This window comes from Bubalus kerabau, chromosome 8, assembly GCF_029407905.1.
Source record: "Bubalus kerabau isolate K-KA32 ecotype Philippines breed swamp buffalo chromosome 8, PCC_UOA_SB_1v2, whole genome shotgun sequence".
Lineage (NCBI taxonomy): Eukaryota > Metazoa > Chordata > Mammalia > Artiodactyla > Bovidae > Bubalus > Bubalus kerabau.
In genome coordinates, this window is record NC_073631.1 from 25,802,520 (window position 1) to 25,817,813 (window position 15,294).

The window sequence follows — 15,294 nt, forward strand, 5'->3', positions numbered from 1 at the left end:
CTATTTATAAATGTAATTCTGGGCATTTAAAACGAGTGTATGTCTGTAAAGAATTACCAAATTATTAATTAATAATATTTTATTCTTAGCCCATAGAGCTGGGCTTCCCTGGTGGCTTAGCAGTAAAGAATCCACCTGGCAATGCTGGGCACATTTGATCCATGGGTTAGGAAGATCCCCTGGAAGAGGAAATGGCAACCCACTCCAGTATTCTTGCCTGGAAAATCCCATGGAGAGAGGAGCCTAGTTGGCTACAGTCCATGGGATCCCAAAAGAGTTGGGCATGACTTAGCAACAAAACAATAAAAAAGTGTATAGCTGGGGGAAATCCTGTGTGGTTGAGAACCTCTAGCTGGCAGAAAGCACTTGTTTAAGTGATTTCATTTCTTTCTACGGGAGTCATCCCTCTGAGAAAACTGCAGACTAGGCAAATCTAATGCTTTCTAGTAGCAATTGTAAAATTAAAAAAAAAATTTAAAAACCCTAAATTGACTTTTCAATTGTTAAAACTTTATTTTTAAAGTCTAGAATCATAAGAGGTATATCACAGATTATGAAAAAACTTCAGTCAACTCATCATCTAGATAATAAAACATATTTATTCAAATACACACACATACACACACACCACCAAGAATAAAGTGGTTTCTTTGTTTGATGGAAATATGCTTAGTGGTTGGAATTTCTAGAATTAATCAGACTGACAATTTAAAAACGGGAAAGACTCATAAACCATCTAATATTTTTCCATGGTTTTCTTTGTATTATACTAATTTGTTTCATGTTTATTTCCAAATTGTATGGAAGTCTCTCTGAGCTAGTCACTATATTTTACTTAAGCGGCATAGGATAACAGGAGGGTAGTTGAATACTTTTTCCTATTTCCACTAAGAAAATCTTTACTTCTTTTCGATTCTACATGAGCCACAGGAAGGGTCAAGCAATTACATCTTTGAAAAATCTGATGTCCAACAAAATGTCACTGGCCCACGTTGGGGGTTGATTCTCCCTGACTGGCCAAGTTCTATTATGATATCTAAGAATGTTACTTCCAATGCTAAAGTTATAGAAAAATTTCAGGAAGAGCTTGCCAGCATTATTTTGCATCTTTATTCAGGATGAAAGTGCTCTGTGATAATATGGGGCAGTACTTATCACTTCACCTTCAGATCTTTTTTTTTTTTTTATGTTTTGGGGCTCTAAATCACAAACTAAATTAGTTATAATTAAGGTAAATTTTGTTCTGCCAGATAAATTATCCTAGATATAAAGAGTTGGAAAATTATTGCTTCAATCAATAGGAATTATTCAAACACTGAAAAGAGCTGCTTTAACCAAAAAAATGAAAGAACATAGAACATATAACTACAAAATATAAAATACAGTTATCGATATTTCAGCATTTTCAAATATCAACCATTTGTGTTTGCTATGCAGACATTTAAAACATAGAATTCACTGTCTTGTGATCCTTAGACTCCACTAACTGGGCAATATGTTCTATTAGGATTCCAAAATAATCACCGTCATCATAAACAGAGAAGAAAAGATGAAAAGACAATCCACAGAAAACAGAAAGATGTGATAAATGAAATCAAAAGACGTCACTTTAAAATATGTGCTCTAAAAAAAGTCTTTTTCTGTCTCATGCTGGTTCTCAGAAGTAGAGTGTTTGTAAGTTGTTGAAAAGTGCTTTCACAAAAGAGATGTTTACCACAATACTTAAGCCTGCTGTTATCGATCACTCACAAACGACAAGCAGCAAGTGATGATTACCTCAAGCACAGGATTTTCTTCTCTTTGTCCAATCTCAGCATGAGAGACAGGCAGTGGCAAAGCGCCTTGATTGGTACAAAAGCCACAAAGGGTGGGGGCGAGTTTTGCTTGCCTGCCAATGTATTCTTTACTGGAATCTCACAACCTGCTTTCTCTGCTACTGCATCACTTGCCCAAGTGGTGACTTAGCCCATTCTGCCACTGGAGCTAGTCCCTAAGCATTTCCCTGAAACTCTAAGATTTTAATCCGAGGAACACAATGTAAAATATCTCCCTGAAGCAGGAGTGTTACCATGTTCATCAGGATTTAAACAAGTTACAAACTCCAAGAAAGCAACTTAATGACAGTTGCAAAGCTGCACCTTTAATTATCACAACCTTATTACAAGATTTAAACATGTTCCTGCTGAGAAACATTAAATCATTTCAATCATGGTGAAGGCTCAAAATCTACTAGAAATCCTTAGAAGTTGCAGGGAAACATGGCTGAGTAGCAAAGTAGTCTTGATTTTTTAAGAAATATTTTATATAGTTTTAAACATAGCTATGACAAATGATATAAAGATTTCCATTTCTTTGTAATTAGTTAAATAAATACTTATTCAAAAAGCAAAAAATATTTTGTACAAAGGCAAAAATGTGGGCTTGGAGGCTGTATTCGAGCTTTGTCTCTGTAAAGACTTGGGCAAGTAAGTTGTTTACTTCTCTAAGCCTTCCCGTAATTCATCTATAAAATGGGAAGTTTCATGTGATGATAAATTGAGAAAAAGCAGATAAAGTACTAGCATAAATTAGGCACTCAGTAAATGACAGTAATTTTTAAAATAGTTTAAAAAAAAAAGGCTACATTTTATCATTAACTCAGGTAGGCTGTTTAGTAAAGATGGGCATTGTGAAGAAGTACTTTATTTACTTTACAGTATTTTGTTTTTCCAGATGTCACCATAACTCGGTGTGATAATCTGAGTCTTTTGTAGGAAGACAAAGGAAAACAAACGAGACAGAATCAATCCTAGTCTTAACATAACTGCAGGTGCTACTCACCAACTCAGCCTGAAGGTAAAATTTATACCTTGATCCACAGCTCTGTGGATCATATATCACACATGATAATGTGTATTTTCGTCTAGCATAATTTCATACTGAATGTTAAGTATGAAAGATTAGAATATTTCTGTTCAAGAAATTCTGATTGGAAGAAATGAAATTTAGGACTGGGAAAGTCCATGCCAAAATCATTTGGGCTGTTTACTAGCTATGGCCGGGACACTAGAAAATTAGGTCCCGGTGTATAGACCTCAACACCACTCACTCTCCATTCCCTTGATAAACCATAATAATTGATGGCCATGGAAAACTGAAGATTAAAAACCTATAAGTAGCTCTCTTGTAGTTTTATAGTCATTATCTCTTTCTATCAGGTGAGTTAAAAGCTTAACTTAGCAATTTCTATGTAGCCCCCTATTTGTTTACGCAAGTTCTAAGTAGAATTTATCTTATAATTGGAACTGTGTAATTTAATTATCACTCAAACCAATGAGTTTTGAGTATAAAATAAGGTGTTACCATGAAAAATTACTTACATCCTTTGGAAAGGCACATAAAACAAGATATGTGTGTGTGTGTGTGTATAGGAAGAACAGACAAGTTGGCCTGGACACAATGTCTATAAAAGATTTGAGAATTAGTAATAAAAAGTGAGAGGTTTTTTACACTGAAATTGATTTGTAGATGTCTGTGAGTTTTTCTTATACTTTTAAACAATTGAAAGTATTTTCTTAATAAACAAATATCTTTTCACAAAATAAGGTATGCTTTTGTTATACTTTGAAACAATTGATAATTGAAACTTATTGTGGGCAATAAGGCTATGATGTATGCAAGACAGGGTCTATGCCACTTCTAAATAATAGATCTATCCACAAAGAAAAGCTCTTGGTCCCATGTGAAAAGTTTAGCCAATAAATATACATTTACATATATGCACGCACAAAACCAATATAGCTATATGTATATATATATATATATATGTCCAGTATAAAAAGACTTTTTAAAACTTCATAGCAGAAAAAAATGACAAATAAAAAAAATCATGTTTTGAAAACGGCAATTTTGGTCTATTAATTTTATTTATAGTGTACAAATTACATAACTAAATATGGGAGAGCTTTTGAGATTAACAAGTCTAAAGAAAAAAATTTTTAATTTGCAGTAAATTATCTAATGAGCTATGATGGGGCAAAAATAAACTCAATTATCTTAACCATAAAGTTAATTCTCTGACATTAAAAAAATTAGCCTAAATAATGAACTTTCCTAATACCTATGTTACCTGAGTGTGTAATTTAACATGTCTACTTTAGAATAATTATAATAACAATGGTATCAGCTGACGTAAAGAATACCAAAATAGTTTAATATCTCTCAGAGTAGAAACATTATATATCATAGCTACTAGTATATTTTAGGTATGTTTGTAGTTATAAAAGGAAAATTTTTAAAATGTAATGAGGCAGTCTATACTGATTAGAAAATATTTTAGAGCAGAAGAGAGAGAGATTATTACTATTTGTGCAATTATGTATCTTCTAAGTGGTGTTGGAGAAGACTATTGAGAGTCCCTTGGACCGCAAGAAGATCCAACCAGTCCATCCTAAAGGAGATCAGTCCTGAGTGTTCATTGGAAGGACTGATGTTGAAGCTGAAACTCCAATACTTTGGCCACCTGATGCGAAGAGCTGACTCATTTGAAAAGACCCTGATGCTGGGAAATATTGAGGGCAGGAGGAGAAGGGGATGAGAGAGGATGAGATGGTTAGATGGCATCACCAACTCAATGGACATGAGTTTGGGTGGACTCTGGGAGTTGGTGATGGACAGGGAGGCCTTGTTTGCTGTGGTCCGTGGGGTTGCAAAGAGTCGGACACGACTAAGCGACTGAACTGAACTGAACTGAACTGAAAATAAATCAGACTCATATAGTATTTAGATATCATGAGTAATATATTCTAAGCAAGCAGATTCAAATTATAATTTTAAGTGAAAAAATACCATCTGAGCATATGCTTTAGAGATAATAGCAACTGAATGGGGTATTGTCACAGAAAAATGTGGAGGCTTTACTTCATTAATTTGAAGGTAAAGTTAACACTTTACTGAAAATAAATGCTGTGGCAATGCCTACATTTATTTTCAAAACCAAAGTCATCTATTTAATGACTTATTGTATTCCTATGACTTCCTATGCAATGTTTTATGCTAAGTGATTAATGTAGATGTACTCTTTTAAAATAGGCACTTCAATGTGAACAAGAGTTTCTCGATTTACTATCACTGCAAGCTACATTTTAAGGGCTTACACTAGTGAACTGTTTGGGTTTTCTGCGAAGTTTAAATGTGACAAATAGGAATAATGCTATTCTTACACACTGGTCAAAACTCTGCAAAGTCACTGTTATTTTATCCTGCTTATTCTGTGCCACATAACTTCTTGTTTCCCTAATGCCTGTCACGAAGGTAGATGGTACAGGCTTCAAGTCTATCCCAACATGAAAATATTAATACAAAGATCCCAATTCCAAATATAAGAATATGAGACAAAATAAAACATACAAATTAACATTAGTATGTCACTCTCACAGCCCAAAATGGTCTTTATAACAATACGGATGGATAATGACCTATAACTGTAAGTGTGAAAACCTTTTTTGCTTACGCACCTCAGGGGCTGAAACTCCTGAAGTGGGCAGAGTCTGCTGAAAAAGAGAAGTTCATATTAAAGCTGAAAAAAAGTCATACTGAAAGCAAATACCAATGAAAATTATTATATCACTATACACCTGTGAAATAATTGAGTACATTACAAGTGCATTTCTTTGTCATAATTTTTCTTCTTACTTTCTTTAATAAACAAAGATCTCTTCATGAAATAAAGATCATTCTAAAGCAGAAGAGATCATGTTATAGAGTTACTCATTCAAAATACAGTTTCATATGTTTAAAGTAGACTAATATTTGGTCAATTTCACAGACCTCTCTATAATAACAGCGATATAGTACACTCATATTTTGGAATGAGACCTCATCTCCAAGTTCCATTATCATTCATAAACCATTCTTACTAACTTTTTCACTTGCCCATTTACCCAGCCCACTATTTCACTTTCCAGTCCAACTCTCAATCCTATCTCAAAAACACTCATCTTCTTTTTGATGTAGATACAGTGTATGGAGTTGAATTAATGTAATATTCTGGAAATAAAAAGTACATAGTCCATTATTAGCAGTAAGAATTCAAAATATAATGAAATAAGTAGAAAAATTTTACTTGAGAATAATTATTAAAAGATTAAGTTAAACACACTGAAACCAGTCTTTGTGACAGTATAACTCCAATTACCCACTACCCGTCCTTTTCTGAGTCACATGGGGAATATTTTGTTTTGTTTTGTTTGTTTGTTTGTTTTGTTTTATTTTTTCTGGCAAGAAACAGAGATTCATTTACCAAATTCCAAAAAGGCTGTGGCCTATGGGACTTTATAACATAAAACAAAAATCTGGATGAACAGGTGATAAATTACACTCATCATACTAAATAAATATTTTCTTTGGTTCAAGCGGGAGTAGGAAAGGTTGATAGGGAGCTAGTTCTTAGACACTGTGTGTCTCTAGAAAGAAGCAAACACTCAGAATATTTGAGTTTCCTCTCCTGTACCAAGCCATGTGAGGAGAACTCCCAAAATGAAAATGAAAGAGCTGAGAGTTCAGATATTAGTTTATTCCCTTATCCAGTAGAACACCAGAAAGGAAGCAAAACCCAGAAGAATAAATAGCTACATGAGAGGTTCATGGCTACTTGTACAGAGATGGACTAGAAGGATCCAATACATCCAAGAGCAGAGCAAAACAAGTGTAGGACAGCCCTAGAGGAAATTCATGTTCAGGAATAAAACTCTTTTTGCCTTTTTATACTATGAAGGAGGAGAGTGAAAAAGCTTGCATAAATTCAACAATTAAAAAAAAAAAAGATCATGGGGCATCATTTCATGGCAAATAGAAGGGGGAAAGGTGGAAGCAGTGACAGATGTTCTCTTCTTGGGCTCCAAAATCACTGTGGACACTGACGGCATCCATGAAATTAGAAGACGCTTGCTTCTTGGAAGGAAGGCTATGACAAACCTACACAGTGTATTAAAAAGCAAAGACCACTTTGCCAAAAAATGTCCATATAGTCAAAGCTATGGTCTTTCCAGTAGTCATGTATGGAGGTAAGAGTCAGACCACAAAGAAGGCTGAGCACCGAAGAATGGATGCTTTCAAATTTTGGTGTTGGAGAAGACCCTTAAGAGTCCCTTGGATAGCAAGGAGATTAAACCAGTCAGTCCTAAGGGAAATCAACCCTGAATATTTGAAAAGACTGATGCTGAAGCTGAAGCTCCAATCATTTGGCCACCTAATCTGGAGAGCCGACTCTCTGGAAAAAACCCTGATTCTGGGAAAGACTGAAGGCAAAAGGAGACAAGGGCTTTTTCGGATAGCATCAACAATTCAATGGACATGAACTTGGGAGAACTCCGGGAGGGACAGGGGGGCCTGGTGTGCTGCAGTCTATGGGGTTGCAAACAGTTGGACATGACTTGGCGACTGAACAACAATAACAACAACAATACAGCACTAGAATATATTTCCAGAGTATAAGTATAAAATACTGTAGCAACAGATTTTCATCAAAAAAGTTATGGAGTCTGGGAAGATGAACTTGGGACAACTATCCCATTAACAGGAGAAGCCTCTGGGGGCCACTGATGCTGTTTCTCAAATGGATTGACAGCAGGTTTGATAGAACTTTCATTGGAAGCTTCTGGTGTTGGTAATATGCTTGACTTCTGAGTCCAAGTCAGTCAATATAACACCCAGGGCAATTGGAAGTAGGGAGATTGTGTGTGTTAGCTTCTGTTTGGGCCAGTTCAGAGCATTTTGTCAGCCCTCTACCTTTCTTATTTCTTGGTTCAAGTTTAGATCTACATAAACATTTGAAGACACAGATGTAGCTCTTCTATCTTTATTAAAATATACAAATGTGTGATCTCCTTAAATCCAGATTAAGTGGCTTATCCTATTCTATGGCATTGACCTGAGCGAGTCTCCAGGGACTCTCAAGAAATCAAATAAAGATGTTCAACCAGCAGTCACTACACATGGACATCACCAGATGGTCAATACCAAAATCAGACTGATGATATTCTTTGCAACCAAGATGGACAAGCTCTGTACAGTCAGCAAAAACTGGACTGGGAGCTGATGGTGGCTCAGATCATGAACTTCTTATTGCAAAATTCAGACTTAAATTGAAGAAGTTAGGGAAAACCACTAGGCCATTCAGTTATGACCTAAATCAAATCCTTACTATTAAACAGTGGAAGTGACAAATAGATTCACGGGATTAGATGTGATAGACAGAGTGCCTGAAGAAGTATGGATGGAGGTTTGTAACACTGCAAAGGAAGTAGTAATCAAAACCATCCCCAAGAAAAATAAATTCAAAAGGCAAAATGTTGTCTGAGGAGGCCTTGTAAATAGCTGAGTAAAGAAAAGAAGTGAAAGGCAAATGAGAAAAGGAAAGATACAGCCATCTGAATGCAGAGTTCCAAAGAATAGCAAGGAGAGGTAAGAAAGTGTTCCTAAGTGAACAATGCAAAGAAATAGAGGAAAACAATAGAATGGGAAAGATTAGAGATCTCTTCAAGAAAATTAGAGATACCAAGAGAATATTTCATGCAAAGATGGGCACAATAAATGACAGAAACAGTATGGGCCTAACAGAAGCGATTAAGAGGGGTGGCAAGTTACACAGAAGAACTGTACAAAAAAGATCTTAATGATCCAGATAACAACAATGGTGTGATCACTCACCTAGAGCCAGAAATCCTACAGTGTGAAGTCAAGTGGGCCCTAGGAAACATCACTACAAACAAAGCTAGTGGAGGTGATGGAATTCCAGCTGAGCTATTTCAAATCCTAAAAGATGATGCTGTTAAAGTGCAGCACTCAATATGCCAGCAAGTATGGAAAACTCAGCAGTGGCCACAGGATTAAAAAAGTTGTTTTCCAACCCAAAACCTATGGGACACTGTAAAAGCAGCACTAAGGGGAAAGTTCATAGCAATACAGTCCTACCTCAAGAAAGAAGAAAAAAGTCAAATAAATAACCTAACTCTACACCTAAAGCAACTAGAAAAGGAAGAAATGAAGAACCCCAGGGTTAGTAGAAGTAAAGAAATCTTAAAAATTAGGGCAGAAGTAAATGCAAAGGAAACAAAGGAGACCATAGCAAAAATCAACAAAGCCAAAAGCTGGTTCTTTGAAAGGATAAATAAAATTGACAAACCATTAGCCAGACTCATTGAGAAATAAAGGGAGAAAAATCAAATCAATAAAATTAGAAATGAAAACGGAGAGATCACAACAGACAACACAGAAATACAAAGGATTGTAAGAGACTACTATCAGCAATTATATAACAATAAAATGGACAACGTGGAAGAAATGGACAAATTCTTAGAAAAGTACAACTTTCCAAAACTGAACCAGGAAGAAATAGAAAATCTTAACAGACCTATCACAAGCATGGAAATTGAAACTGTAATCAAAAATCTTCCAGCAAACAAAAGCCCAGGTCCAGACGGCTTCACAGCTGAATTCTATCAAAAATTTAGGGAAGAGCTAACACCTATCCTACTCAGACTCTTCCAGAAAATTGCAGAGGAAGGTAAACTTCCAAACTCATTCTATGAGGCCACCATCACCCTAAATACCAAAACCTGACAAAGATGCCATAAAAAAAGAAAACTACAGGCCAATATCACTGATGAACATAGATGCAAAAATCCTTAACAAAATTCTAGCAATCAGATCCAACAACACATTAAAAAGATCATACACCATGACCAAGTGGGCTTTATCCTAGGGGTGCAAGGATTCTTCAATATCCGCAAATCAATCAATGTAATACACCACATTAACAAATTGAAAAATAAAAGCCATATGATTATCTCAATAGATGCAGAGAAAGCCTTTGACAAAATTCAACATCCATTTATGATAAAAACTCTCCAGAAAGCAGGAATAGAAGGAACATACCTCAACATAATAAAAGCTATATATGACAAACCCACAGCAAACATTATCCTCAATGGTGAAAAATTGAAAGCATTTCCCCTAAAGTCAGGAACAAGACAAGGGTGCCCACTTTCACCACTACTATTCAATATAGTTTTGGAAGTTTTGGCCACAGCAATCAGAGCAGAAAAAGAAATAAAAGGAATCCAAATTGGAAAAGAAGAAGTAAAACTCTCACTGTGTGCAGATGACATGATCCTTTACATAGAAAACCCTAAAACTCCACCAGAAAATTACTAGAGCTAATCAATGATTATAGTAAAGTTTCAGGATATAAAATCAACACACAAAATCCCTTGCATTCCTATACACTAATAATGAGAAAATAGAAAGAGAAATTAAGGAAACAATTCCATTCACCATTGCAACAAAAAGAATAAAATACTTAGGAATAATTCTATCTAAAGAAACTAAAGACCTATATATAGAAAACTATAAAACACTGGTGAAATAAATCAAAGAGGTCACTAACACATGGAGAAATATACCATGTTCATGGATCAGAAGAATCAATATAGTGAAAATGAGTATACTACCCAAAGCAATCTATAGATTCAATGCAATCCCTATCAAGCTACTAACGGTATTTTTCACAGAGCTAGGACAAATAATTTCACAATTTGTATGGAAATACAAAAAACCTTGAGAAAGAAGAATGGAACTGGAGCAATCAACCTGCCTGACTTCAGGCTCTACTACAAAGCCACAGTCATCAAGACAGTATGGTAGTGGCACAAAGACAGAAATATAGATCAATGGAACAAAATAGAAAGCCCAGAGATAAACCCACACATCTATGGACACCTTATATTTGACAAAGAAGGCAAGAATATACAATGGAGAAAAGACAATCTCTTTAACAAGTGGTGCTGGGAAAACTGGTCAACCACTTGTAAAAGAATGAAACTAGAACACTTTCTAACACATACACAAAAATAAACTCAAAATGGATTAACGATCTAAACGTAAGACCAGAAACTATAAAACTCTTAGAGGAGAGCATAGGCAAAACACTCTCTGACATAAATCACAGCAGGATCCTCTATGACCCACCTCCCAGAATATTGGAAATAAAAGCAAAAATAAATGGAATCTAATTAAAATTAAAGGCTTTTGCACAACAAAGGAAACTATAAGCAAGGTGAAAAGACAGCCTTCAGAATGGGAGAAAATAATAGCAAATGAAGCAACTGACAAACAACTAATCTCAAAAATATACAAGCAACTCCTGCAGCTCAATCCCAGAAAAATAAATGAACCAATCAAAAAATGGGCCAAAGAACTAAATAGACATTTCTCCAAAGAAGACATACAGATGGCTAACAAACACATGAAAAGATGCTCAACATCACTCATTCTCAGACAGATGCAAATCAAAACCACAATGAGGTACCATTTCACACCAGTCAGAATGGCTGTAATCCAAAAGTCTACAAGCAATAAATGCTGGAGAGGGTGTGGAGAAAAGGGAATCCTCTTACACTGTTGGTGGGATTCCAAACTAGTACAGCCACTATGGAGAACAGTGTGGAGATTCCTTAAAAAACTGGAAATAGAACTGCCATATGACCCAGCAATCCCACTGCTGGGCAAACACACCGAGGAAACCAGAATTGAAAGAGACACGTGTACCCCAATGTTCATCGCAGCACTGTTTATAATAGCCAGGACATGGAAGCAACTAGATGTCCATCAGCAGATGAATGGATAAGAAAGCTGTGGTACATATACACAATGGAATATTACTCAGCCATTAAAAAGAATACATTTGAATCAGTTCTAATGAGGTGGATGAAACTGGAGCCTATTATACAGAGTGAAGTAAGCCAGAAAGAAAAACACCAATACCGTATACTAACGCATATATATGGAATGTAGAAAGATGGTAATGATAACCCTGTATGCGAGATAGCAAAAGAGACACAGATGTATAGAACAGTCTTTTGGACTCTATGGGAGAGGGAGGGGGGTGGAAGATTTGGGAGAATGGCATTGAAACATGTATAATATCGTATATGAAACGAGTCGCCAGTCCAGGTTTGATGTAGGATACAGGAAGCTTGGGGCTGGTACACTGGGATGACTCAGAGGGATGGTATGGGGAGGGAGGTGGGAGGGGGTTTCAGGACTGGGAACACATGTACACCCATGGCAGACTCATGTTGATGTATGGCAAAACCAATACAATATTGTAAAGTAATTAGCCTCTAATTAAAATAAATAAATTTAATTAAAAAAAAAGTTGTTTTCATCCCAATCCCAAAGGACAATACCAAAGAATATTCAAACTACTGCATAACTGCACTCATTTCACATGCTAGAAAAGTAATGCTCAAAATCCTTAAGCTAGGCTTCAACAGTATGTGAACTGAGAACATCCAGATGTATAATGTGGATTTAGAAAAGGCAGAAGAACCAGAGATAAAATTGCCAACATCCATTGGATCATAAAAACGGCTAGAGAATTCCAGAAAAAATGTCTACTTCTGCTTCATTGACCATGTTAAAGCCTCTTGACTGTGTAGACTACAAGAAACTGTGGAAAATTCTTCAAGAGATGGGAATACCAGATCATCATACCTGCCTCCTGAGAAACCTCTATGCAGGTCAAAATCAAGAGTTAGAACCAACCATGGAACAACAGACTGGTTCCAAATTGGGAAAGGAGTACATCAAGGCTGTATATTGTCATCCTGCTTATTTAACATATATGCAGAATACATCTTGTGAAATGCCAGGCAGGATGAAGCACAAGCTGGAAACAAGAGCAGGGAGAATATCAATAAATTCATATATGCAGATGACACCACCCTTACAGCAGAAAGCAAAGAGGAATTAAACAGCCTCTTCATGAAGGTGAAATAGGTGAGTGAAAAAAAGCTAGCTTAAAATTCAACATTCATAAAACAAAGATCATGACATCTGGTCCCACCACTTCATGGCAAATAGATGGGGAGACAATGGAAACTGTGACAGACTTTTATATTCTTGGATTCCAGAATCACAGTGGATGTGACTGCAGCCATGAAATTTAAAAATTCTTGCTCCTTGGAAGAAAAGCAATGACAAACCTAGGCAGGGTATTACAAAGCTCAGACATTACTTTGCCTGCAAAGATCCATATAGTCAAAGCTACGGTTTTTCCAGTAATCATGTATTGATGTGAGAGGTGGACAGGAAAAAAGACTGAGCACTGAAGAACTGATGCCTTCAAACTGTGGTGCTGGAGAAAACTTTTGAGAGTCCCTTGGAAAGCAAAGCAAAAACCAGTCAATCCGAAAAGAAATCAACCCTGAATATTCATTGGAAGGACTGATGCTGAAGCTGAAGCTCCAATACTTTGGCCACCTGATGAGAAGAACTGACTCATTGGAAAAGATCCTGATGCTAGAAAAGCCTGAAGGCAGGAGGATGAGATGGTTGGATGGCATCACCAACTCAAAGGATATGAGTTTGTGCAAACTCTGGGAGATGGTGAAGGACAGGGAAGCCTGGCATACTGCAGTCCATGGGGTCACAAAGAGTCAGACATGACTGAGAGATTGAACAAAATCAAGGGCATGAATCTCATATGCCTTCTATTCCAAGTGAAAAAACTATAGTTATCAAATGGTTCAGAATAATAGCCAAGTGCAGTGCAAGAACTTCAAATAGCTCCTGTCCACCCCAGCACTACCAACAAAGAGATAAAACAATCTACAAAAGTCATTTTTAGATAATTATTGGCATAGAAATATAGAAAGAATTATTACTGATTTTATGGAATAGCTAATATTTTCATATTAATATTATAAATGTTGTTCTTATCTTAGAACTTACCTGATGAAATATTTAGAGATATGGTGTCATACTAGTTGTAATTTACTTTCAAAAGGTCCAAATTAATAAATTATATATTCGTGAGTGTATTTTTATAAAATATATATACATGCATACATATAGCCATATGTACATATATAAGAATGATTGAAAATCCAATAATTATTATTATATATTTTTAATTAATAATTATTATTATTATTATTATATTATATATATATCATACGGAGAAGGCAGTGGCACCCCACTCCAGTACTTTTGCCTGGAAAATCCCATGTACAGAGGAGCCTGGTAGGCTGCAGTCCATGGGGTCGCAAAGAGTCGGACACGACTGAGCAACTTCACTTTCACTTTTCACTTTCATGCACTGGAGAAGGAAATAGCAACCCACTCCAGTGTTCTTACCTGGAGAATCCCAGAGACGGGGGAGCCTGGTAGGCTGCCGTCTATGGGGTCGCACAGAGTTGGACACGACTGAAGCGACTTAGCAGCAGCAGCATATATCATAAGAATGACTGATAATTCATACAAGCTTGGGGATATATACTGGATTCATATGTATTGTATTTGAGAATACTTGTAATGAAATTTGTGGGAAAAAATTGATCTCTCTTTTTAAGTTCTAACCACATCCTCTAATTCCTAAATGAGTGCAAAAATCTATAGTGAAATAAAATATATGTATATATATATATATGTATACACATACATTCTCCATGAAAACATGGCAATTCTAAAAGTTTAGGTGGAGACAGCATGCTGTGCGTGGGAGGCAGTAATGAGCACTATTTTCATGGAGACTCAAGAGTTCTTTTTTCAAAATTAAAAAAAGTAGGTATTCATCCAGGTTGCTGGGAGAAAGAAGCAGAGAGACACACAGAAGGACCATTTGAAAATAAAAAATGAAAGAAGGTACTTCAAAAACTTTTTTCAGATGAGGTAGAAGCTTATATAAAAGCTATTAGTCTTTTCCAAATCTATTCATTTTGAAAGTGAAAAGAAAGAAAGAAAGTGAATGTCTCTCAGTTGTGTCCGACTCTTTGCGACCTCAAGGACTATACAGTCAATGGAATTCTCCAGGCCAGAATAATGGAGTGGGTAGCTGTTGTCTTCTCCAGGGGATCTTCCGCATCCATGGATCCAACCCAGGGCCCCCGCATTGCATGCAGATTCTTTACCAACTGAGCCACCAGGAAAGCCTAAGAATACTGGAGTGGGTAGCCTATCCCTTCTCCAGAGGATCTTCTAGACCCAGGAACTAACTGAACTGAGGTCTCCTGCACTGCACGCAGATTCTTTACCAGATCGCTTTTGGAGGGGGTGTTGCGAGGGGAGGGGGGCACAGCGCAGGCTTCCCTGGTGGCTCAGCTGGTAAAGAATCCGCCTGCCACACGAGAGACCTGGGTTGGATCCCTGGGTTGGGAAAATCCCCTGAAGAAGGGAACGGCTACCCACTGCAGAGTTCTGGCCTGGAGAATTCTCTAAGCCACTATTCATTTTGAGGGAGTGTCAAATGGTGAA

The 15,294-nt window shown here is 36.5% G+C and overlaps 1 protein-coding gene across 1 annotated transcript in view; it reads right to left on the reverse strand.

Moving 5' to 3' along the window:
* The window catches only part of DGKB (diacylglycerol kinase beta), a 1,145,939-nt gene that overhangs the window by 543,622 nt on the left and 587,023 nt on the right, over nt 1-15,294 (reverse strand). Inside the window, exon 21 of the mRNA XM_055589891.1 lies at nt 5,496-5,528. Coding sequence (XP_055445866.1) covers nt 5,496-5,528 — 33 coding nt within the window. The remainder of the gene's footprint in view (nt 1-5,495; nt 5,529-15,294) is intronic.